Source organism: Pyrus communis, chromosome 11 (genome assembly GCF_041283825.1).
Source record: "Pyrus communis isolate YQ-2024b chromosome 11, ASM4128382v1, whole genome shotgun sequence".
Lineage (NCBI taxonomy): Eukaryota > Viridiplantae > Streptophyta > Magnoliopsida > Rosales > Rosaceae > Pyrus > Pyrus communis.
In genome coordinates, this window is record NC_142575.1 from 25,703,761 (window position 1) to 25,727,466 (window position 23,706).

The 23,706-nt window shown below is 40.8% G+C and overlaps 1 protein-coding gene, 2 long non-coding RNA genes and 1 pseudogene across 4 annotated transcripts; 1 reads left to right on the forward strand and 3 right to left on the reverse strand.

The window, feature by feature from the left end:
• The first annotated feature begins 1,404 nt into the window (after nucleotides 1–1,404).
• On the forward strand, nucleotides 1,405–5,429 carry LOC137742578 (protein NDR1). Its single transcript, XM_068482488.2, has 3 exons — nucleotides 1,405–1,452; nucleotides 3,451–3,692; nucleotides 4,629–5,429. The coding sequence occupies exon 3, from the start codon at nucleotides 4,643–4,645 to the stop codon at nucleotides 5,285–5,287; it is 645 nt and encodes a 214-aa protein (XP_068338589.1). The 5' UTR covers nucleotides 1,405–1,452; nucleotides 3,451–3,692; nucleotides 4,629–4,642; the 3' UTR covers nucleotides 5,288–5,429.
• Nucleotides 5,430–7,640: 2,211 nt separating this feature from the next.
• LOC137741587 (putative multidrug resistance protein) lies at nucleotides 7,641–12,647 on the reverse strand (annotated as a pseudogene). Its single transcript, XR_015953501.1, has 7 exons — nucleotides 12,364–12,647; nucleotides 12,200–12,254; nucleotides 11,867–12,054; nucleotides 11,275–11,732; nucleotides 10,655–11,195; nucleotides 8,184–10,110; nucleotides 7,641–8,085 (listed from the first exon to the last, which is right to left on the reverse strand). The product of XR_015953501.1 is annotated as a putative multidrug resistance protein (transcript).
• Nucleotides 12,648–14,814: 2,167 nt separating this feature from the next.
• Nucleotides 14,815–16,475, reverse strand: LOC148693170 (uncharacterized). Its single transcript, XR_015953149.1, has 3 exons — nucleotides 16,391–16,475; nucleotides 15,805–15,871; nucleotides 14,815–14,968 (listed from the first exon to the last, which is right to left on the reverse strand). It is a non-coding gene; the product is annotated as an uncharacterized LOC148693170 (long non-coding RNA).
• Nucleotides 16,476–21,996: 5,521 nt separating this feature from the next.
• LOC148693171 (uncharacterized) lies at nucleotides 21,997–23,657 on the reverse strand. Its single transcript, XR_015953148.1, has 3 exons — nucleotides 23,573–23,657; nucleotides 22,987–23,053; nucleotides 21,997–22,150 (listed from the first exon to the last, which is right to left on the reverse strand). It is a non-coding gene; the product is annotated as an uncharacterized LOC148693171 (long non-coding RNA).
• Nucleotides 23,658–23,706: the final 49 nt, after the last annotated feature.

The following is a 23,706-nucleotide window of genomic DNA, read 5'->3' on the forward strand; positions in this document are numbered from 1 at the left end:
CAAGAAATAAGGAGCATTTATCTCTTAAATCCAGTGTTTGTAATCTATTCTGAATTTCATTTGTTTTCCCATGGTTGTAAAACTCCAAACTGAAAGGGTACCTCTTGAATCTATTGAATGTGGTCATTTCTCTCACTTCTTTCATTGGGCTTTTTAACGGTAGAAGTTAAAGGCCTTCTTTCGATTCCATTTTCCTATGCATTTGTGTGCATTAGTTTCATGTAAAATATAACATAATAAGGTGTTGCAAATTATTACCTATAATTTCTTCAATTATTCAAACAATCTAGTAGTATTCTTTGCCACTTATGAGTGTGACGTTCTATGTTCGATTCATACGATTGACTAGTTCGATAACAAATTATTATTTGTCCATAGTGTGGCTTAGTGCAATTCCTCATCCTTAGCAATAATATTTTTGTATAACAATAATATTTTATCATAAAATGAAGTTTCGTAAAATTAAAAAATTTCATGATTATGAAACAAAAATTGCAACAAGCATGCATTTATAGAAACTCCTTGGAGGTATTGAACATGGACGTTCCTACCTCAAATCCAATATGTTCAGAAAAATAGCTATTGTTATCTTTTTACATTTCTTCTAAACACATGCACGCGCCACTGACTATAGCGGTCTAATGGTATTTTTGTTCATTTGTAAGTAAGAGACTTTAAATTTGAATCTCGTGAATGATAAATTTGCAACCCATTTATTCTCCCACTACTTAGTGTAAATACATTGTTGTATAAAAACATAATGCACTCGCGCACACAGTAAAGTCCACCTTTTTATTTAATTTATCAGACTAAATAATTATCGAAACCAAACAGTTAAGTTCAAACACTGATTAGCTTGAGAATTAAGTAACTGACAAAGATTCTGATCTCCATTAACTAATCAAGGCAAAACCACAATGTAGAAAAGTAACAACTCTTAATCATCGAGTCCAGTTTGACGTCTTGTTGTGGATGCCTCAGGTCCAAAATAGAAATCTTCCAACATCTCTAAAACCCAAGTGCTGATAAATAAAAAAAAAAAAAATTGCAATGATGGTTCTGTCGTGATCCTTTTAGTTTTAATCGCTAAGAAACATTGGTCATGGAGGCTTTGACAGTAATCGTTCTATATTTAACCGTGAAAAAAAAGCCCGCTTTATCGTGATACTTTTGGTTTTAACTGCGGAAAAAGGGCAAATTTTGTGTAAAATCGTACTACTAGTCTACTACATGATAGTTCATTTTATCTTTTTCTAATTTTTGTTTAGGGATTTATTTTCTTGACAGGGCCCAAACGTAAGGAACTAAAACGGGCCCAAATGGAAACCGAAGATGAAAAGCCCAAATTCGAAATGGAAAACCACACTATACAAAACCAAAGAACCTAAAACAAGAACACAGCAGAAAGACACTCTCATTTCCTCTCTCCATCTAGGTCGATTTTACTTTCAGGTACTCTCTCTCTCTCTCTCTCTCTAGTTGTGTTGATTTCAAATTTTGGGTTTGAATCAATTTTGAAAATGGTGATCAATATTGTTAGAAATCTTTGCCTGTTTGTCTGAAAATTTGAAACGTTGGCATTAAAAGTGAAGGTTTCAATCCTCATTTGCAAAATTTGATTGCATTTTACTGAAAGTAAATGTAATCATGGGCAAGTTGAATTCTTGTTGTTGTCATTAAGTCTTCGATTCTTGGGAGTTTTTAGAAGTTGGGTTTGAAGTGCTTCTTCTATCTGTTCAAGTTGGATCAAACTGGATTTATGGACTTAGCAAACCATACAGGGTTTAAGCTTATAATTGTTCTTGCAGATAAAAGCTAGATGTTCGTTTCTTGTTATATAAATATAAGATTTCCTTTACTGTTTCCACAAAAGCACGAGTTAGGCAAATCGCAACTAGGTTTTGGAATTTGATAATATAGTATAGTGTTTTTTTTTTCTTGTTTTTTGAATGAGAATCCCTTTATTGTTTCGGCAGAAGCATGAGCTAAGAATGTCACAAGAAGTTAGGTGGAATTTGAAAATTTAGGTGTTCTTGGTAGTATTTTTTTTATTTTTTTAACAAACTACTATCCTTTAAGCTTGTAGAAACTGAAAGAAAAGGGATATAAGTAGAAATATCTATGTAAAGTTCCACTTCTGGTTAAGCTTATGCTATAAGGATATTGCATTTTGTTCTTATGTTCTGTAAACACCGGAAACACAATAAAGGACTTGGGTAGAGAAAGTCTGGCTTATATTAACAAGGCTATGAATGAACTTGCATATAATATTTTTTGTGTTTTTAAATTTTGGTATGATTTTTGGCTGATACCTACTACCACTCCATGAAAGCCAGATTCCATGCTTTGTTATGTGGTCTAAAGCTTCAAAAGAATGTTATTATTAGTGGATGAGGAAGCAACATGACTTCTGTTTGACAACTCCCTGCTGTTTACCTACGTGCATTCATTTTGTCTCATCAATAGATATAAATAGGAGATTTCCCCTCATTAGAGCTTTTGCACCGCCCTCCAAGAGTGATGGGTTAACGTTCAATAATCCCAGGGGGTTTTCGACACGTCTTTGCTAAAGAGCTATGTCTTTCTTCATCCAAGTAAGATGCTAACTCGCTCACCTTCTATACACTAAATTAGTAGGGTAGGAGTTGATCATTCTGTCGTCAACCCTATCTATTCTTTGTTCATTCGCGCAAGCGCTAAGTAACCATGGCAAGAAGGCCATAGCAGCCTTTGGGGCAGTCAAATACTTGTTCCCCGTGCTCCATCTTTTTCCAGTGGTATGGAATGTGAAACATTCTTTTGGCAATTCATCTTGTGACTTCGCGGTTGCCTATTACCCTCCATGAACAGTCCATGAGCTCGGGAAGAGAAGTAGGGCCTTCGGTTAACCAAGAGAGGTCCAGCCCTTCCTCAACCAGTTTCCTGAAGCGTTGGAAAACTGTGGAAGTCTAGGTTGAAAGTTGTTTAACTTTATGAGCTAAAGGATAGTTCAAAAGTTTTTTAGCTATTCTATCCCGTCTTTTGGATCATTGAGCATTATGTTCATAAAATCACTTTGACTCACAAACATAGGCCTTGAAAGTGCATATCCATTAGATCCTTCATTACATTTTCCTTGCATTAGTCATTCGAAAATGTATTTTCAGTGTGCTTGATATTGATCATTATTTGCGCCCCTTTAATCTTAATTTCTTGTTTTGGGTTTCTTATTAGCAATGGGGTATAAGGGAGTAATTTGGGCTGCTGTATGTAATGTTCCCAACCGTTTGATATTTGATGTGTCTATATTTTCTCTGCCTTTTCAATTGCTCGGCGGAATCATTCTTCCATACTTAACAGAAAAAGAACAGGGTACTGCACTACGGTGTTTTCTTTAGCCTGAACAACATCTTTCTTTCAGAGGGCAGACAAATTTAGTTTAGTCTTCTCTTTCTCTTTTCGGATTTGCAGATGGAAGCATAAAGCAGAAGTTGATGCAGAATTTAGCTGTAAATGGCTGGGATTTCGGGATTTAGGAGCGTTGCACCTAAAACAAAGAATGCTATCGTTGCAGGGGGCTTGTCAGCTTTTGCTTTCGTAGTATATTTCTACACCATGAGAGCTGTTGGAGGCACAGATGAACTACAAGTGGCTATAAACAAGTTTGAGGAGGAAAAAGGTCAATAGAGGCTGAAGCAAGCGTGGCATCAAAGGTTTGATCTTTTATTTGTGCAATAATGTAGCCAAGGACAAGGTAACCCTTACTGTGAAAAACAATGTTCAATATTCATCGTGCATTATTTTCATCGTCAGTGCTCGTTTGGATTCTCTCCATAGAAACTAAACTCGGTGCTTTTTAAGTCCCCATCAAATTAGACGCTTCATGTGAAACTTAGAGAAGCTTCACAAAAAATGTTCATCACGCGACTCACACCTTCCTATTCTTTATAAGAAATTATTACATTCTTTTATTTATTTATTATTTAGTTTATAGGAAATTTAGAGAATTGTTTTTAGTTTCAAATAAAATATCAAAAAGGACTTCGGAAGAAAGGAAAAAAATAAAAAAATAAGATTAAAGGAAGGTTCCAAGAATTTTGGTGGAAGTAGCTATTTCCTTTAAATAATGGGAGATTTGAATAAAACGTCCAATAGAGAAAGCAAATTGCCAAGTTTTTACGTTCAATGACTTTAAGAATTCAAGTCAATGCTCTTTTGTGTCAATCGTACTCGGATATTTTCTCACACTCAAGAATTCAGGTCAATGATTTGTTGTATCAATCTCACTTGCCTCTCTGTAACGAGTGAGATTGATTAAGAGCATATACATCGGATACCACAGATTTTATCACACTCGAGATTCAAGTTAATACTCTGTTGTGTCAATTTCACTCGTCTCTGTAACGAGTGAGATTGATACAAGAGCATGTACATCGGATACCGTAAATTCTAATAAGTTACAACATAGTGGAGAGTATTCTGAAGGCACCAACCATTCAAAGAAAAGTAAAAGCATCCAAAAACCAAAACAGTGCCAAGACTTCAATTAATATTAAATAAGAACATCAATAATGTCTTTTCCAATCATTTCCTTCGCACGCACATTTTCTCACTCTAACCCTATTCACATTTCTCTCTCTAAAAAAAAGTGTGGAAATCAAACATGCCGGATCAACCAGGCGGGTGCTGCAGGTGCTGCTTCAGCTTCATATTCACCCTCGGCCTCACAGCCCTCTTCGTGTGGCTGAGCCTCCGCACCTCCAACCCCAAGTGCACCATCCGCTCGTTTTACCTTCCTGCCCTCAACCGGACCCTAAACGACACCAAAAACAACACCCTCGTCGTCACCCTCCGGCTCGGAAACACCAACAAGGACAAGGGCGTTTACTACGACGCCGTCAACCTCACCTTCCGGCTGCAGCCCAACGCCACCGGCATACCGGTGGCAACTTATGCTGTGCCCCAGTTCTACCAGGGGCACAAGAAGACGGCCACAAAGCCAGCGGTCGTGGGGCCCCAAGAGTGGCTTAACTGGACGGCGGTGTCCAGTGGGGTCTACGCCAATGGGAGTGTGATTTTTAGGGTGGATTTGGCCACTGCTGTGAGGTTCAAGATCATGTTTTGGAGGACCAAGAGGCATAGGCTGGACGTTGGGGCTGATGTGCTGGTCAATGACTCTGGTGGAAAAGTCAACAGGAAGGATATCAAGCTCTCTGCTGCACCAGATCATCACCTGATTGGATTCTTTTCCGGACGGGTGGGGGTTTTGTCCAATTTCTTGGTTTTGATTTTCCTTATTTTTCTGTAATTTTTTTATATTTTCTTATTTTATAATTCCATATGTTGATTTGCATTTAGTGCTATTCTTTAACTTGGGAAGAAATTAGTGCTAACTTTTTGTGCCCAAAATATTTTCTACTTGAATTGGAATTTCAAATTTTTGGTGTCTATTTATTTGGGTTGCCTAAATTATTGGATATTCATTCTTGTTATTTGCATTTCAAATTTTTTGGCAGTTGTTTAGATGGACTGTAGACAATGTAATATTAGTCAAATCACAATTCCGCTTGCCTAAGGACCGAAAATTTCACACCGTGACGTTTATTTTTCAAACACACTGACTTGACTAATCGGCCTAACCCAAATCTGCGACCGCACCATCAAATTTGCCTCTCTTTATATACCATTTATTTTAAATTTTGGAGTTGATGAGTGGTGTGTGTGGGTGGGAAAATTAAACGGGTTGGAAATAATGATGCCACGAAGAAAAATACATTTTTGAAGAACTCCTGGTACGGTTTTGCAAAAGTAGGTAGTCCCACAAAAAAAACGTGGTTGGATTTCAATTGGCGACCAATTCTGATGCTTTCGGAATCAGATTTCAATTGAGGCTGTAAAGGCTGTGACATGGAGCCATTGGACCACTTTATTAGCCTAAAATACTTGAAATGGTAGTATCAAGATTAGATTGGCATTAGACCATGAATTTATGTTCTTGTTAGTGGATCTGGCAAAATCATGACACTTCCAATTTTTAATTTTTTTTTAATCTTTTTTTTTATCACAAGACAACTTTTATTACAATAAAAACTAATACAAGGTCCAAAAATGATTGGGAAGAGCAGCAACTCAACATACAAAGGGAGGCCCACAAAGTTTAGGCTCAAAGGCAACAAAAATATACAATAAAAAACCCTAATCTCTAGCCGCAAAGACCGCATCGCCCTTGCCATCATATCCTCAGAAGAAGCCAAACTCTAAACAGAGAGTAAACATTAGATCCAAATCCCCTTCACGAACCCCCACAAATATATACAAAGAAAGTAACATATGGGAAGAGGATGAGGCTAACGGGTATGTAAGATACCCAACACGGCCTCGATGGGGATCCAGCATGCCGGTTGGGAGAGGGAAAGTGAGGGAGGGAAGTGGATCTAATATCCAATTTCTTATTAGAGCTTGCCGATCCAAGTACATGGTGGGATGGGGATGAAGTATCATAACTAAGAGAAGGGAGGAAGGGAAATAAAAGACCGAAAAGCAGTAAAAGTAGGCGAAAAAAAGCTAGAAAAGAGGCAAGCAGCCCCATATAGTTGAGACTCAGCTTAAGGAAAACAAAGAATAAACCCAGGGGAGAACCGATAATTAAAAAGGAAGGGAGAAAATTGGAAAAGATGAAGAAAGATGAGGAGGGAAGCAGGGATGGGGGAGGAGCAAAGGAGAAGAGGGGGGAAGGAAAATAGGGAAAGGGCAAGGGAAGGAGAATTTGAGAAAACTCAGAAGGAAAAGGAGAAGAGCAAGGAAAAGAAGAAAGAAAGGAAGGGAGGGAGGAAAGGAGGATGCCTCCGGCACCCAAGCCAAAGGCTAGGGCTGGCGGCGAAGTTGGTAGGAGGTTTTCACAAAGAGAAAATTAGAGAGAGAAAAGGGAAGACTTTTTAGAGAGAGTCCATCAAAAGCTGTTTAATTGGAGCGAATTTAGTTATGGTCACGTTTAATAATTTAATATGATACAAATACACATGGAAAATAGTTGAGTTAAACGAGTCAATTTTGTGATGGGTTGACACGGTTCCGCACGATAGTCACATTTTTTTTTAACAGTTTTTTTTTATTAATGAGGACGTTGAAGGATTAGGAGAGTCGAACTACCCATAAGGCTTGCTGAACTATAAAAGTAGGCTACTTACTTCCCACTCAGAGTGATTAGAAAGGGCTAGCTTCCCAATAGAACGACTCCCTTGTCCCCCATCTCTATGTTGTATATACTTCCAATTTTTTGGACGCATTTCTTTTGTGGAATATGTTCGGATATTTGGTTATGTAATGTGTTACACCAGTACTGTAAGTCTTTAGTATTGTAAGATTTTTATTTTATTTTATACTGAACTTGATATTATTTAGTTTAGTTAATAAGAAAGAAAATGGTCAAACGAGACACGACGCTTTAAACTTGCAAATGAGTTTGTATTTACATATTTGAACACGATAAGTTAATGGGTCAGGTTTAAGTTTAGTATAATTCCCCGTAACACATATACTAATTGCAATAGGATTTCTTATATCAAAGCCTATATATATTAATCTCCATCTGCCATGTTAAACCTTAAAAATTACAACCTACAATCAAATTCCTTCTCATATTTAACAAAAAATGAGGTAACTAATTCAAAGCAAATCTGCATAATATCACAATGCAACATCCTTAAATATTATGTCACCATTTCTCTGGTTCACCTAGGAGGTGAGCTACCAGTTTGTAGTTTTATCAGATTGTAGTAGGCTCCATTGCTCCCTAAAGAAATCAATTCGTTATGTGAACCCTGTTCCGCAACCTTCCCGTTCTGGATCACGGCAATGGAGTTGGCCTTCTGTATTGTAGATAACCGGTGAGCGATGACGATGCATGTTCTGCTAGCCATCATCTTTTCAAGCGCTTCTTGAACTGCCTTTTCCGACATGCTGTCAATCGCACTGGTAGCTTCGTCCAGTAGAAGGATTGACGGGTCCTTGAGTATTGCCCGAGCTATTGCAATCCTTTGTTTCTGACCTCCTGATTGCTGAACTCCTCTCTCTCCACAATACGTATCATAACCATTGTCCATTCCACTGCAAAATATATGAAAAGAGAGAAATGTCAGCATATTATGAAACTGCAAAACGACACAATATTTTTTCGTATGTAAATGTCAGCTGTAATTTCATACCTGATGAATTCATGAGCATTAGCCAGTCTTGCAGTCCTCTTTATCTCAGATTCTTTTGTATTCTGTTTACCGTATGCAATATTTTCACAGACAGTTCCAGCGAAAGGAGTAGGCGCCTGACTGACCAATGCAATATGTGACCTCAATATCCTTAAGTTATAGTTCTTGACATCCTGCTCATCTTTTTATACCGTTCCTTTCATTGGATCGTAAAACCTCTCGGTGGATTTTCTAGAACCCCTCCCCCCAGCTAACGCCACTGTCTTACCTGCGTCAATTCTGAGGGTCAATCCCTTAAGGATCATCTGGTCAGGTCTTGTTGGATACGAAAAGAAAACATTTCTGAACTCAACCCGACCCTTTATCCTCCTCTTGATTTCCAAACCCCATTGGTTATTCGGATCAATCTCACTTTTCCTGTCTACCATTGCAAAAACTGATTGAATGGCACTGTTTCCTTTAGATAGATCAGAAGTCATGCTTCTGGCATCTGCAATGATATAAGCGGTGAATAGCAGTATCAAAAATGCCTGGAAAAGTTCCTTTGGAGTTATCAGCTCGTCCACCATACCTGTATGCTAAAGCTGTAGCAGCAGTGTTGAAGAGTTGGGAGCTAAACAAGCCAGCACCCAAAACATAGGACTGTTTGATGCTCTCCTTCATCGGACCTTTCAAGGTTGCACCAAACAGCCCCAGAATTCTTTTCTGAGAAGACAAGGCGGTTATAGTTCTGTGGTTAATGACAGCTTCGCTCACCAATTGGCTTCCTTGCTTTTCAGCTATTTGTACGTTCTCACCACCACTCTTCATTAAGATGCTTCTTGCGTAAAAGCTCCCGATGACTAGTGGCTGCACTGCTATCATGCTAGCCTCCATGTCAGCAAAAGTCCTACTGCATAAGCAAAACAAGCCCCGAAAACTGCTTGGACCAGCAATGACATCCGGTCCCCAACAAGGCAACAAGAGATCGAACCGTGTTTACTTCGGTGGCGAACCTTGCACAAATAGCTGCACTTGTATTCTCATCTTGATCAAACCACCCGATCTCAAAAGTCAGCAACTTTTCAAGCAGTTGCTCTCTTACTCTTGTCGTCAACTTTTCTCCCATGACCGCAAAATTGTAATGTTGGAGGAGATTGGTGAAGAAGTTGAAAACACCGATTCCTAAGAAAACGAGGGACAAGACTCTGGATTGTCTCTTAATTTCAGATTTGTCCTGGAGGAAGTAGACTGATATAAGTGATCAAACACAGTAGGCGTTTATAGGTTGCAATGCCCCGGAACCTATTGCACCCAAGCATCCGAGCAAGGCTTGTCCCCATTCTGGTGCATTCATTTTCAGCAGGCGCCATTGGGATGGAGGAGGATAATTGGGGCGCTTGGTGTCTTCATCGTCACTTTTGTCATCAGGATTATATTGGACAGAGAATGAGTAGGGTGTTCCCATGGACATAGACATTGTTGTGGGGTTGAAGGCTGGAGAAGGAGTAACCGATCTGAAACTAATGGGGCTTGGTGCAACACTCCTCCTACGGCGAGGCTTTTCATATATTTGAGAACTGGAATCATCAGAAGCCTCGTTTTGGGCCACTGTCTGCTGCATTTGTACCATCTTGAAGTATTCGCCTCCCTGTTGTCCCTTCTTTTGCATTAGCTGATTGTGTGAGCCTGACTCAATTACTTTCCCAGCTTGAAGAACAAAAATCAAGTCTGCTGTTTGGATTGTAGACAGGCGGTGGGCAATGATGATTGTTGTCCTCTCTTTTGATGCCTGATCAATTGCCTCCTGCACTACTCTTTCGGACTACGCATCCAGTGCACTAGTTGCCTCATCAAGAAGCAGGATTTTTGGATCCCTAAGCAGAGCAACCGCAATGGCAATTCGCTGCTTTTGCCCACCAGACAGTTGGAATCCAAATTGACCAGCCTGGGGAAACCATAAAAATGATGTTATGAGCAGTAATCATGTGATGAGTGAAAGAATTTCTGATCTCAATTATAATACTTCAAAATCTCACGCAGTTCCAAGCCTTACGGGAAGGCTTTTATATGTACATTACAACAACATCTTTACATATTAAACTACTAGGTGACAGCATGCACACCCATGCCTCACCACCATCTATACACCTTTACATATTAAACTACACACACATGCAGCAGCACCATCTGCTGTCTTCTGACAGCACACATGGGAAAAAGCTTTAGCAGTAACCAAGCACGCATGGGAATACTTGCTGTTCATGAGTCAGCAAATGCTTGCTGTGCTGTCTGTACAGTTTGGCCTGCTGTCCTTCTTCCAATACTGACTTCGTCTAACAATGAGATCAGTTTCAAAGTTCATATCAGGTCAATTTGTACAGTTTTTTTTTTTTTTTTTTTTATTACGATAACATTTTTGAAATATAATTCAAGGTTTAAGAACTAAGCATGGAAACCAAAATAGATTCCAAGAATGGAAGATAGCATACTTGAGTTTCATATCCGTCTGGTAACTTAACAATGAAGTCATGTGCGTTTGCAGCTTTAGCTGCGATTATTACTTCTTCCATTGATGCCACTTCCTTTCCGAAAAGTATGTTCTCTTTCAAGGAAGTTGCAAACAGAACAGGTTCTTGATTAACTAGACTGACCTGAGATCTCAACCATTTTGCCTGAAGTCTTCGAATTTTGTGTCCATCCAGAAGAATTTCTCCTTCAATGGGGTCATAAAATCTTTCAAGCAATGCAATGGTGGTTGACTTTCCAGAACCACTGCCCCCAACTAGACCTGCACTCTTACCAGCCGGAATCTTGACTCATCAAGCCTTGTAAGACGGGGTATCAGGTCTCGACGGGTAACTGAAATAAATGTCCTGGAATTCTATTTCTCATCTGACATGTGACAAAGCCTTCCCTTTTTTATCTTCAGTGTCAATACTAGGAACTCGATCAATCATTTCAAGGATTTGAGTTGTAGCTGCTAATGCCACCGTGATGGCAGTTAAGTTTGGGAGTGCACTTAAAATACTCCTGCCATAGCAAAGCTAGATTATAAGTTCAAGATCAAAAGTGAACTATTGAAATGAAATGCTGTGTTAAATTAACTCACAGGCCTCCCATGAGGACATTGAACCCGGCTACAAAAACATGACCGCCATCTTCGCCTTTCTGAGTAACCAAATAAGTCCCGACCCAGGCCTGAAAACCCCAACGGATATAGATGATTCCCATGCTTCCCATCAGCAATCCCTTTACCAAACCTACATTTATTCCAAGTTCAGTAACTGTCTGAAGTGCAGTGCTGAACCTATTTAGCGTTTGGTTGTCTCCAACGTATGAGTACACGGTTCTTGCTGAAGAAATTGCTTGTTCAGCAAGTCCCCCAGCAACTCCATGAGCTTCAATCCTCTTCATTACCAACCCCATCAGGATCTTTCCGAATATAAGTCCCGGAGCTACGGACATGACTGAAAGAGGCATAGCTGCCAATGTCAGCCTCCATGACAGCTTGAAGGCAAAAATATGGCAGAAGAAGAAAGTTGACATGTAAGTCAAGCAGTCAGGTATCTGCATCAAAGAAAACATCAAACATTTAATTTATCCCCAGCTTCATGCGCATTTTCTTCAATTCGGTGCAGGAAAATGTAGTTTTCATAGAGTTTTTAATTTTTAGTTGGATTTATGATGAAATTAACTCTTACCTTCTCGCACAGGGAAACGTGGACTGCGGTGGCATCACAGGAGATGATTGAGATAACTTGGAATGCTGTTGAAGAACCAGCAGTCTGAGTGTCAAAGAAGGAAACTTCTTGTCTAAGAACAGATTTCAGATATTCCATTCTCATTTTAGAAGTCTGCCTCTCCGCCGTTCGTGTCCAACATAACCCTTCTGCAGAAATAGTAATCACCACAAGAGCATTAGGTTCAATCTTTCATTCTTTCCTTCAAGCAAGAAAACTCAAGACAGATTATTGGAAAAAGTTGCAGATAACCCGAAAAGTAGTAATTACTAACAAAAGTTCGAATTTACGTACCAACAAATGCTGCTAATCCAACTCCAATTGCAACATAGAATAACCTGAGTGCAAACTGGAAGAAAAAAAAAAAAAATCGAAAGTAGCAAGTGCTGCAAATATTCAACACAGTGAAATGCCTTGTACTGAAAGAGTTGCTGAGAAAATTTACCATGCTTAATTACCTTGTCCACATCTGCATTTGTCACCTGACTCTTTCCATAAGAATTAATAACCTCACTAAGAACATACATCATGAGAGGGTTCTGCAACCCGTCACCGATGCTGCCTAACGTCCCGAAGAACATCAACAACTTATCGGTGCCATCGGCGTATCGAAACATGCTGTTTTTGAGCCCCATTTTTGTTGTAGGATTTGAAACGTTAGAACTTTCAAGGCCATCGAGTTTTATACAACTTCATCACCTATTTAACCACAGATATAAAGAAGAAAGATTTATAATGCGTAATATAATGTGTATTTTAGTAATTTAATTTGGCAGAATATCGGCAGCTTGTTATCTGTTATATTTTTTTTATTTTTTAAACAAGCCGGCAGTCCCATCCTGTACGTTGGTAAGCAATGAATGTTTGTTGGTATAATTCCAATTAGTTCATAATCCAAGGCTTAATTTGTCTTCATGCATTCATTCAATATGATAAGAAATATTCCACTTTAGAGTTGCTGAATTTGAAAATGACATACTAGACTTTTGTTCCCCGGAGTTTTCAATTTGACCAACTATGGCCCTATAGTCTACTTATTTTTTAAATTTTGGTCATATAGTTTGCTTACTTTACAATTTCGGTCCCAACCGTTAACTCCTTTAGAATCGACGACGAAAGTTTGATGTGACAAGATGTGTGTGTGTCGTGTATGAGCATCTTTGAAATTTTGAAGTGCACCAGGGAAGACTGAAATACCTCTGTGAGTTTTCTCGACCCTCAAAAAAAGTAGATAATCGTGATTTATCACCAGTTATCCCCTTTTAAAATACAAAGACTTTGTGAGAACATGCTTGAACCATCATTCCAGAAAGCTTCACGTTATGAGCATAAAATTCTCTGTTTTCTAACATGGAACAACACACTTGAAATGTTGAAAATGGTCACGTGGTAGAACATCATATTTCTGTCTTCAATTCTATTGGGGTAAACCATTATGGATCATAACTGTAAAAGTAAGCAAACTACATGATTAAATTTTCTAAAGTCGAAACCACGAGAACCAAAGTTAAAGATTCTCTAATCGACAAGGAGCAAAAGTTTAATTGGCCAACTTATGTATCTGCATCACATCTAGTAACAAACCAATTAACAATAAGTAAGGATTTCGATCGTTTTTTGTAACATTCTTTTGCCTTTTGCATTATTACAAATGGGTATAAAAGTCACACACTTCAATTCGGTTAACAACAACTATATGGTTTGTTTTCTTTTTCAATCATTAGATACCAAAGTCTACAATTTTCAAATTAATTAAGTCCAAATATTAGGATAAGAATTCTCTCCATCATAGAGATCCTCACATTCTATGCGTTTATCATATATCGTGCGGCAAAAAATCATTAGGTGCTGTTTGTGTTTAATTTTAAGTAAAAAATATTCAAAATGATTTATGACCGTACAATGTACGATAAATGGATAAGATATAATAATCTAGGGATCCTCACAAAGAGAATCCGGATGGAATCCAAATCTCAAATATTAGGTTAAAGACAAGAAATTTTTTATTGTAACTGGAACATAGATGGTACATCACGTGTTTTTATATAAGTGGTGAGAAATTATAATTTTCAAATTATTAACTTTTTAACATACATATCTCAATATTTATATAATAATACATGATGTACTACCTAGTATTCCGTTGACATTGAAAAAGATCTCTCATTCACGAAGTCCATTCAATTTGTTTTCGACTTTAGATTCTTTTATTAATTGTAAGATTACCCTTTGTAAAAGCAACCCAATTATTATTAAAATAAATAATCTGCGATCTCATTGTTTTGTTCTGGAAATTGTTATTAGCACTCTAAAAATTTTATTTTACACTTCTTACAAATGTGTTTTTCTTTCTAATTATAGAAAGTTTGGAGTGCTAAATGAGATTTTTAGCGTGTTAATAACAATTCCCTTTATTTTTTTTTCTTTGCTGTAATTCTCAAAGGTGGGTCGGACGAATGTTGCCCTTGTATCTCAGTCTTTAGGACATTTGTGCTCGATAATGAGTCTTTACCATTCCTTTCACATAGCAAATGTCGATAAGAGAATGGCTTCCAGGACACTGGTACAACTCATGACAGTGTTATATGATAATAAAATATATTGATGCAATGTTATATATATTTTTATTTGGTTAATACGGAATGTTATGTGATAGTGTACACGTTTATTATTAAAATTGTATCTCTTGGGGTGGAAGAATTTTACACTTAATAAAAGCTAGCATCTTTCGAATTTTAGAGTTTCTCTTTTGTTAAGGGAGCTGCTATTGGTGACACACCCCGACCGAGATCAGGGCGTGCTGGCCGTCGCACGAAGGTGACGTAGCCATGTGCGCGTGCGGAAGCTAATGAGAAGGTAATATAAAAGTACTAATAATTAAAATCCTAATAGCATACAAAGTACTAGTGTATGTGAGACACAATTCAGAGCAAGTCTACAGCAGTCGAAAAGGAAAGATACGACATATATACACCCGAAGGTGACCCTACAATGGTGAATGTCTGTCAGAAATGCCGGGACGCCCTCTGGGATAAACCACCGAACTTGCTAGACCACTAGAACCTGGAGGGGCGCAAAAACAAAAGCGTGAGTGGGCAAAAACAAAGTTCTTTGAAAACTCTTTAGCAAAATACATTCTAACCCCTCGCCGTAAAACCTGTATACTTCCCAGAAAATGAACATATATACGTATGTATAGATATGTCAATCATGCTCTGCAATATGCCATTCATGCTCACAATATGCCATTCATGCTTGAGAATATGCCACAACAGAATCTCATAATCAAATATGAATGCTCAAGCGTAAATTCACATCAATAACATATAATCTGGCAGCCGGGAGTCACCTAACGTGACATGTACCGCTGCCTATAGAGCTCCAATCTCAACTCAACATCTGAATCTGCACACGAGTCGGCACCACCTAACGTGGTCTGTACGACAGGACTGGGTGTAATACATACGCTCTAGTGCTACGATCACGTGAAGACTATGCGAATAATCGCGGGTCACCTACGAGTCGGAACCACCTAATGTGGTCTGCACGACAAGGCTTGCACCTAACTTGGATCCAAGGCGAGCGTGTGGTGCGGGTGAACATCACGTGAAGGACTCTGCCCCTCTCTGGGCGGGAGCACTAACACCGGGGGTGCAGATTATGAGCTCTCTAAGCATCTCAAACTACTATTGCATACAAACATAAATACCACTTACCTGGCACTTACCTGTGCGTCCACAGCACCAATACACATATATAAATGTATGCCGTTACTAATGCATGTGATGATGCATAAGTATTAATAATAAAATGTATGGCATAAAACAATTATTCTTTTTAATCTATTTCTGGGAATTAATATGCATATAGGTATATACGGAAAACAAAAGCCCACTCACTGATAATTAGAAGGGTCGTAGCCCCCCTGCCTCGAGTGTGTACGCTCGTCCTCGGAATACGAATCACCTAAACGCGACAAAGTTACGAAAACGTTAATTTAAAAGCACCTAAGCAACTTCTCGTAATAACTTCTCATACATTGCTCAAATTGGACAATTGAATATACCAACGTGACCTACACAACCTCAGGATCACACCCATATTTTTAAAATAATTTTTGGACCACGCACGCGCCCCCACGCGCCTGAACAGGCACGGACCTACGTGCCCCCACGCGCGGCCACGTGCACTGCACACTGACGGTGTCAACAGACGCCGTCAGGAATATTCCGTCAAACTGACGGAATATTCTGTTAAATCTAACCAGATTCCGTCACTGCCGTTAAGAATATTCCGTTAAACTTAACGGAATATTCCCCTGTCTTCTCCGGCGAGACTCCGGCGCCGGAAAACTGGGTAATTTTCAAACTAAGTTTTCTCCTTCGTTTTTCAACCATTTTTCACGTTCTTTATACCAAAATGAAGCTTAGGACTAGTAGAACAACGTTAGACTAGTTTTAAGGCCTAAAAATTAAGGAATCTCACCTGTCTTCAAGGTCAAAACTCGGCCAACTTTGCACAGGACGATCCCGACGTCCAAACTCGTCCAACGAACCACTCCGAGGCTCCTTGGGACCTCACAAACACATCTACAAGCTTAGAAATTGCAAAAACAAGCTAGTTTAGGTTTGCATGAACAGTGTTCAAATCGGACCTCATCGAAACGACGTGAAAACGTCAAAGTTCTTACCTGGAATTGGCACCACTGGACTCCTCTCAGCCTCACGAGCACGAGGGTGGTCTTGGTTTCTCGATTGGTGAAGATTTGAATGTGTTTGTGTGTATATCCTTATGTTGAGAAGAGAAGAAGAAGAAGATGGACTCGGGGAGAGAGAGAGAGAGAGAGAGAGACAGAGAAAGACAGAGTGAGGGAATGAGGGAGGGAATCCCGGGAAGAAAAAGAAAATGTATGATTGTGTGTGGTCCTACAACACCACACAACACAAAAATACACGTAAAATAACAGCTAGGGGGTAAAATTGTAAATTCACACGTACGTTTCGTTAGTTTCGGGACGGGATGTTACAACCTACCCACCTTAATAGATTTTCGTCCCGAAATTCAAAATAACTAATTACACCCCTAACGGTCAAAGAACAATCTAGGATACAAATCCCTCATTCTATTTTCTGTCTCCCATGTCGCTTCTTCAACCGAGTGATTCCTCCACAGAACTTTCACCAAATTCACCGTTTTGTTCCCCAGAACCTTTTCTTTCCAATCCAAGATCGTTAACGGTTCCTCGTCGTACGTCAAATCTGGATTTATCTCTAACGGTTGAGGAGGTATCACATGCGACGAATCCGCAACATAATGTCGGAGCATAGACACGTGAAAAACGTTATGCACTTTAGCCAACTCCGGAGGCAACTCCAACCTGTAAGCTACCTCACCAACTCTTTCTGTGACTATGTACGGTCCGATGTACCTGGGACTCAACTTCCCCTTCTTTCCAAACCGCACAACACCTCTCCACGGTGAAAGCTTCAGAAATACCCAATCTCCGACCTCATACGTTCTGTCCGTAGCATGTCGATCTGCTAAACTTTTCTGCCTGTCCTGAGCTGCTTTCAGGTTAGACCTAATTACCTGAACGTTTTGAGTAGTCTCCTCGACAATCTCCGGACCTACTAAGACTCTTTCGCCAACCTCTGACCAACATAACGGAGTGCGACAAGATCTACCATACAAGACTTCAAATGGTGCCATGCCAATGCTCGAATGGAAACTGTTGTTGTGAGAAAATTCCATCAAATCTAACCGCTGGTGCCAAGCATCACTGAACTGTAACACTGATGCTCGTAGCATATCTTCCAAGGTCTGAATAGTTCTCTCGGACTGTCCGTCCGTCTGTGGATGATATGCTGTACTGTAAAGTAGTCTCGTACCCAAAGCTTCCTGAAAAGCTACCCAAAACTTCGATGTGAACCGTGGATCACGATCTGAGACGATACTTACAGGGACACCATGGTATTTCACAACCTTTGAGATAAACAATTCCACTAACCGGCTCAAAGAGTACTTCTCTCTCACTGGAATGAAATGTGCCGATTTAGTGAGCCGATCAACGATCACCCAAATGCCATCAAAGCCATTATGTGTACGCGGCAACTTGTACACAAAATCCATAGTGATATTTTCCCATTTCCACTCTGGAACGGGAAGCGGCTGCAACAACCCAAACGGTTTCCTTCTTTCTGCTTTAACCTGCTGACAAACAGCACAACTGCTCACATACTCGGCTATCTCCCTTTTTATACCCGGCCAATAGTAAAATGGTCGAATAGTATGATACATTTTAGTTGCCCCTGGGTGCATGGCATAAGCCGAGATATGTGCTTCATCGAGAATTTCCTTCTTCAAATCCGCATTACTAGGCACGTACATTCTACCCTTTAACATCAACATGCCATCAGAATCACGAACTCTGAGATCTCGCCTCCTTCCTTGATCTCGAGCTCGAATTAGTTCTTGAATCTGTTCATCAGCTACCTGAGCTTCAAGCACCCGATCAACTAAGATTGGCCTAACTTGAAAATTAGCAAGCAATGCCACTTCTCGATCTTCTGCTTCTAACCTTACTCCCGTAGCACGCAAGTCCACCAAAAGAGGAACACGACTAGCGTACAACGCATTGATACGGCCATGTGACTTCCTGCTAAGTGCATCGGCTACTACGTTCGCACGACCAGGATGATAGTCAATCGTGCAATCGTAATCGCTGAGCAACTCCAACCACCTCCGTTGACGAAGATTAAGTTCCTTCTGGGTGAAGAGATACTGAAGACTCTTGTGATCTGTGAAGATCCTACACTTCTCTCCGTAAAGATAATGTCTCCACAACTTCAACGCAAAGATGATAGCAGCCAACTCCAAATCATGTGTAGGGTAATTCATCTCATGGGTTTTCAACTGCCGCGAAGCATAAACAATCACCCTACCATGCTGCATTAATACACATCCCAGACCATTCAAGGAAGCATCACTATAAACCTCGAAATCACCACTATCGTCCGGGAGTGTCAAAACAGGTGCATGAGTGAGACAATGCTTTAATTGCTGGAAACTCTGCTCACACTTATCATTCCACTCAAACTTAACGTCTTTCCTTGTTAACCTCGTCAGTGGCAAGGCAATTACTGAAAAATCCCTAACGAACCTCCGATAATATCCCGCCAAACCAATGAAACTTCTCACCTCAGTGACAGTTCGTGGTTGCTCCCAACTCTCCACAGCTGCAACCTTCTGAGGATCAACAAGAATACCTTGAGCAGAAATGATGTGCCCCAAAAATGCAACTTGATCTAACCAGAACTGGCACTTGCTAAACTTAGCATACAATTGGTGTTCTCTCAACCTCTTCAACACCAAAGTAAGATGTCAGACATGTTCTGCTTTGGACTTAGAATACACCAGAATATCGTCAATGAAGACAATAACAAATCTATCCAAGTAAGGCTGGAATACCCGGTTCATTAAATCCATAAAAGCTGCTGGTGCATTCGTCAACCCAAACGGCATAACCAGAAACTCGTAATGACCGTAACGAGTCCTGAACGCCGTCTTAGGAACATCATCCCTACTAATCTTCAGCTGATAGTACCCAGACCTCAAGTCTATTTTAGAAAATACACAAGAACCTCTCAGCTGATCAAACAAATCATCGATACGAGGCAATGGATAACGGTTTTTAATCGTCACCCGATTCAATTGCCTGTAGTCGATACATAGCCTCAAAGTCCCATCTTTCTTTTTCACAAACAACACTGGAGCGCCCCAAGGTGAAGTACTAGGCTGAATAAATCCCTTATCCACTAATTCCTGTAACTGCACTTTCAATTCCCTTAACTCAGCAGGAGCCATACGATAAGGAGTTAATGAAATAGGATTAGTACCTGGAAGTAACTCAATAGTGAAATCCACATCTCGATCTGGGGGTAAACCAGGTAAATCTTCAGGAAAAACATCAGGGAAGTGTCTAACCACTCTCACATCCTCAATTCTGCTAGGAACGGCCTCCTCTAGCACCACATGAGCTAGATATCCCTGACAACCTTTAGACAACTTCTTTGCTCGCAAAGCCGAAATAACACCATGTCTTACTCCACTCTGCTCACCCACAAAAGTAACCTCAGGTAATCCAGGACGGTGAAACGTAACTACTTTCCCGTAACAATCAATGTTGGCACGATAGAAGTGCAACCAATCGTTGCCCAAAATCACATCAAAATCGACAATATCTAACGGGATAAGATCCGCGGGCATAACAACACCCTCTACTATCACTGGACATCCTGGGTACATACAATCTACAACACATCTCTCTCCTCTAGGCATAGCGAACTCTAAATCGTACCCTAGAGGTGTGGGGCGAGGTTGCGTTACTTGAGCAAATGTATGAGAAATAACGGAATGTGTAGCTCCACAATCAATTAAGACTCTAGCAAAATAACCAAGAATGTTTAACGTACCCATTATCAAGTCCGGGTTGTTCTGAGCATCTTGCAGGGAAATATTGTGAATACGCCCCTGGCCCTGCTGTCGTCCGCCACGACCTCTGCTCGCTTGAACACCGCGACCTTGAGCTCCACGCCCCTGACTGTGCTGACCCATCTGTCTCGAAGACCCTGCACTACTAGTGGCAATCTCACCCTGCTGATACTGTCATCCTTGGTACCACTGAGAACCACCCGTTGGAGCTGGAGGATACGGCATGTAGTTGTTGGAATACGGGGGATAACCACCTTGTGAATACGGGTCCTGGGGGTACTGATACGGTCCCGGAGCATAGGGAACAACATCACCCTGATAGTGATAGGCACCACCTCTACCTGCTTGACCATAATTACTCGGACCTTGGATTTGTCGAATCGGTGCAGGTGGCGGCATAAAGGTCTGCTGCGGCTTCTGCTGCTGACCCTGGGGACAATTCACCGCTCTATGTCCCACCTGTCCACATGTGAAACAACTACCGCTAATCTGCCTGCACTCGCCGAAGTGTCGGTTATTACACCTACGGCAAAATGGAACTCGATTTCGACCACCATCACCTTGTCTCTGGCCTCGAGCACCTCCATAAAACCTACCTCCACGTCTTTGTCCAGAGGCACTGAAACCACCACTAGACGAACTCGAACTGGCACCACCCCTTTTGAAGTTCTGAGTTTGGCGAGGCCCAAGCGACACTTGACTTTTCCCTTTGTCATCTTTCTTTTCATCACTGTCACTCGACATATTCTCTGAGTCCTCTACCCTCAACAGTATCTCATAGAACTCCTGGTAGGACTCACAGTGAGTAGTAGTGGCCATAGAACGCCATCTCTTTCTAGTGCCCAAGCGAAAACGACGAAGCATCTCCGCCGGATTACCAGCGACATCAGGATAGTAACGAGACAAATCAGTGAACTTACGATAATACTCGTTAGCCGTCATCTTTCGCTGTTTCAACTCAGTGAATTCCTGTTTCTTACGATCGATATACTCAGGGGGTACAAATCTCCTCTGAAACACGTCCTTGAAAACATTCCAATCGGTCCTCTGAGCTGGAGTCAACCTACGAAGTTCTTGCTCCCACCAAGCTGCAGACTCCATCTCCAGAAACCAAGAGGTTGTCTCAACCCACCTTTCCATCGGAAGGTTCCCCTGGTTATGCAACACACGGAAAGTCTTCTCTATGTGTTCCAACCAACGCTCTGCGCCTTCGTGACCCTCATTACCTTTAAACTTTTCTAACTTCAGGTTATAAATAGTTTCCAGAGGAGTCCTCTGGGGAGGGCGCATCACTGTTTGAAGGGTTGTGGCAATCACTTCCCCCAACTGAGTAAGATCGGGGAAACTAGACTCATCTGAGCGACGTGGTTCCCGACGAGGCGGCATGATTCTGACAGAAGACACCAACTATTAGAATACTCACAAAGACACAGGACTGCCAAACCTAGGCTCTGATACCAAGCCGACACACCCCGACCGAGATCAGGGCGTGCTGGCCGTCGCACGAAGGTGACGTAGCCATGTGCGCGTGCGGAAGCTAATGAGAAGGTAATATAAAAGTACTAATAATTAAAATCCTAATAGCATACAAAGTACTAGTGTATGTGAGACACAATTCAGAGCAAGTCTACAGCAGTCGAAAAGGAAAGATACGACATATATACACCCGAAGGTGACCCTACAATGGTGAATGTCTGTCAGAAATGCCGGGACGCCCTCTGGGATAAACCACCGAACTTGCTAGACCACTAGAACCTGGAGGGGCGCAAAAACAAAAGCGTGAGTGGGCAAAAACAAAGTTCTTTGAAAACTCTTTAGCAAAATACATTCTAACCCCTCGCCGTAAAACCTGTATACTTCCCAGAAAATGAACATATATACGTATGTATAGATATGTCAATCATGCTCTGCAATATGCCATTCATGCTCACAATATGCCATTCATGCTTGAGAATATGCCACAACAGAATCTCATAATCAAATATGAATGCTCAAGCGTAAATTCACATCAATAACATATAATCTGGCAGCCGGGAGTCACCTAACGTGACATGTACCGCTGCCTATAGAGCTCCAATCTCAACTCAACATCTGAATCTGCACACGAGTCGGCACCACCTAACGTGGTCTGTACGACAGGACTGGGTGTAATACATACGCTCTAGTGCTACGATCACGTGAAGACTATGCGAATAATCGCGGGTCACCTACGAGTCGGAACCACCTAATGTGGTCTGCACGACAAGGCTTGCACCTAACTTGGATCCAAGGCGAGCGTGTGGTGCGGGTGAACATCACGTGAAGGACTCTGCCCCTCTCTGGGCGGGAGCACTAACACCGGGGGTGCAGATTATGAGCTCTCTAAGCATCTCAAACTACTATTGCATACAAACATAAATACCACTTACCTGGCACTTACCTGTGCGTCCACAGCACCAATACACATATATAAATGTATGCCGTTACTAATGCATGTGATGATGCATAAGTATTAATAATAAAATGTATGGCATAAAACAATTATTCTTTTTAATCTATTTCTGGGAATTAATATGCATATAGGTATATACGGAAAACAAAAGCCCACTCACTGATAATTAGAAGGGTCGTAGCCCCCCTGCCTCGAGTGTGTACGCTCGTCCTCGGAATACGAATCACCTAAACGCGACAAAGTTACGAAAACGTTAATTTAAAAGCACCTAAGCAACTTCTCGTAATAACTTCTCATACATTGCTCAAATTGGACAATTGAATATACCAACGTGACCTACACAACCTCAGGATCACACCCATATTTTTAAAATAATTTTTGGACCACGCACGCGCCCCCACGCGCCTGAACAGGCACGGACCTACGTGCCCCCACGCGCGGCCACGTGCACTGCACACTGACGGTGTCAACAGACGCCGTCAGGAATATTCCGTCAAACTGACGGAATATTCTGTTAAATCTAACCAGATTCCGTCACTGCCGTTAAGAATATTCCGTTAAACTTAACGGAATATTCCCCTGTCTTCTCCGGCGAGACTCCGGCGCCGGAAAACTGGGTAATTTTCAAACTAAGTTTTCTCCTTCGTTTTTCAACCATTTTTCACGTTCTTTATACCAAAATGAAGCTTAGGACTAGTAGAACAACGTTAGACTAGTTTTAAGGCCTAAAAATTAAGGAATCTCACCTGTCTTCAAGGTCAAAACTCGGCCAACTTTGCACAGGACGATCCCGACGTCCAAACTCGTCCAACGAACCACTCCGAGGCTCCTTGGGACCTCACAAACACATCTACAAGCTTAGAAATTGCAAAAACAAGCT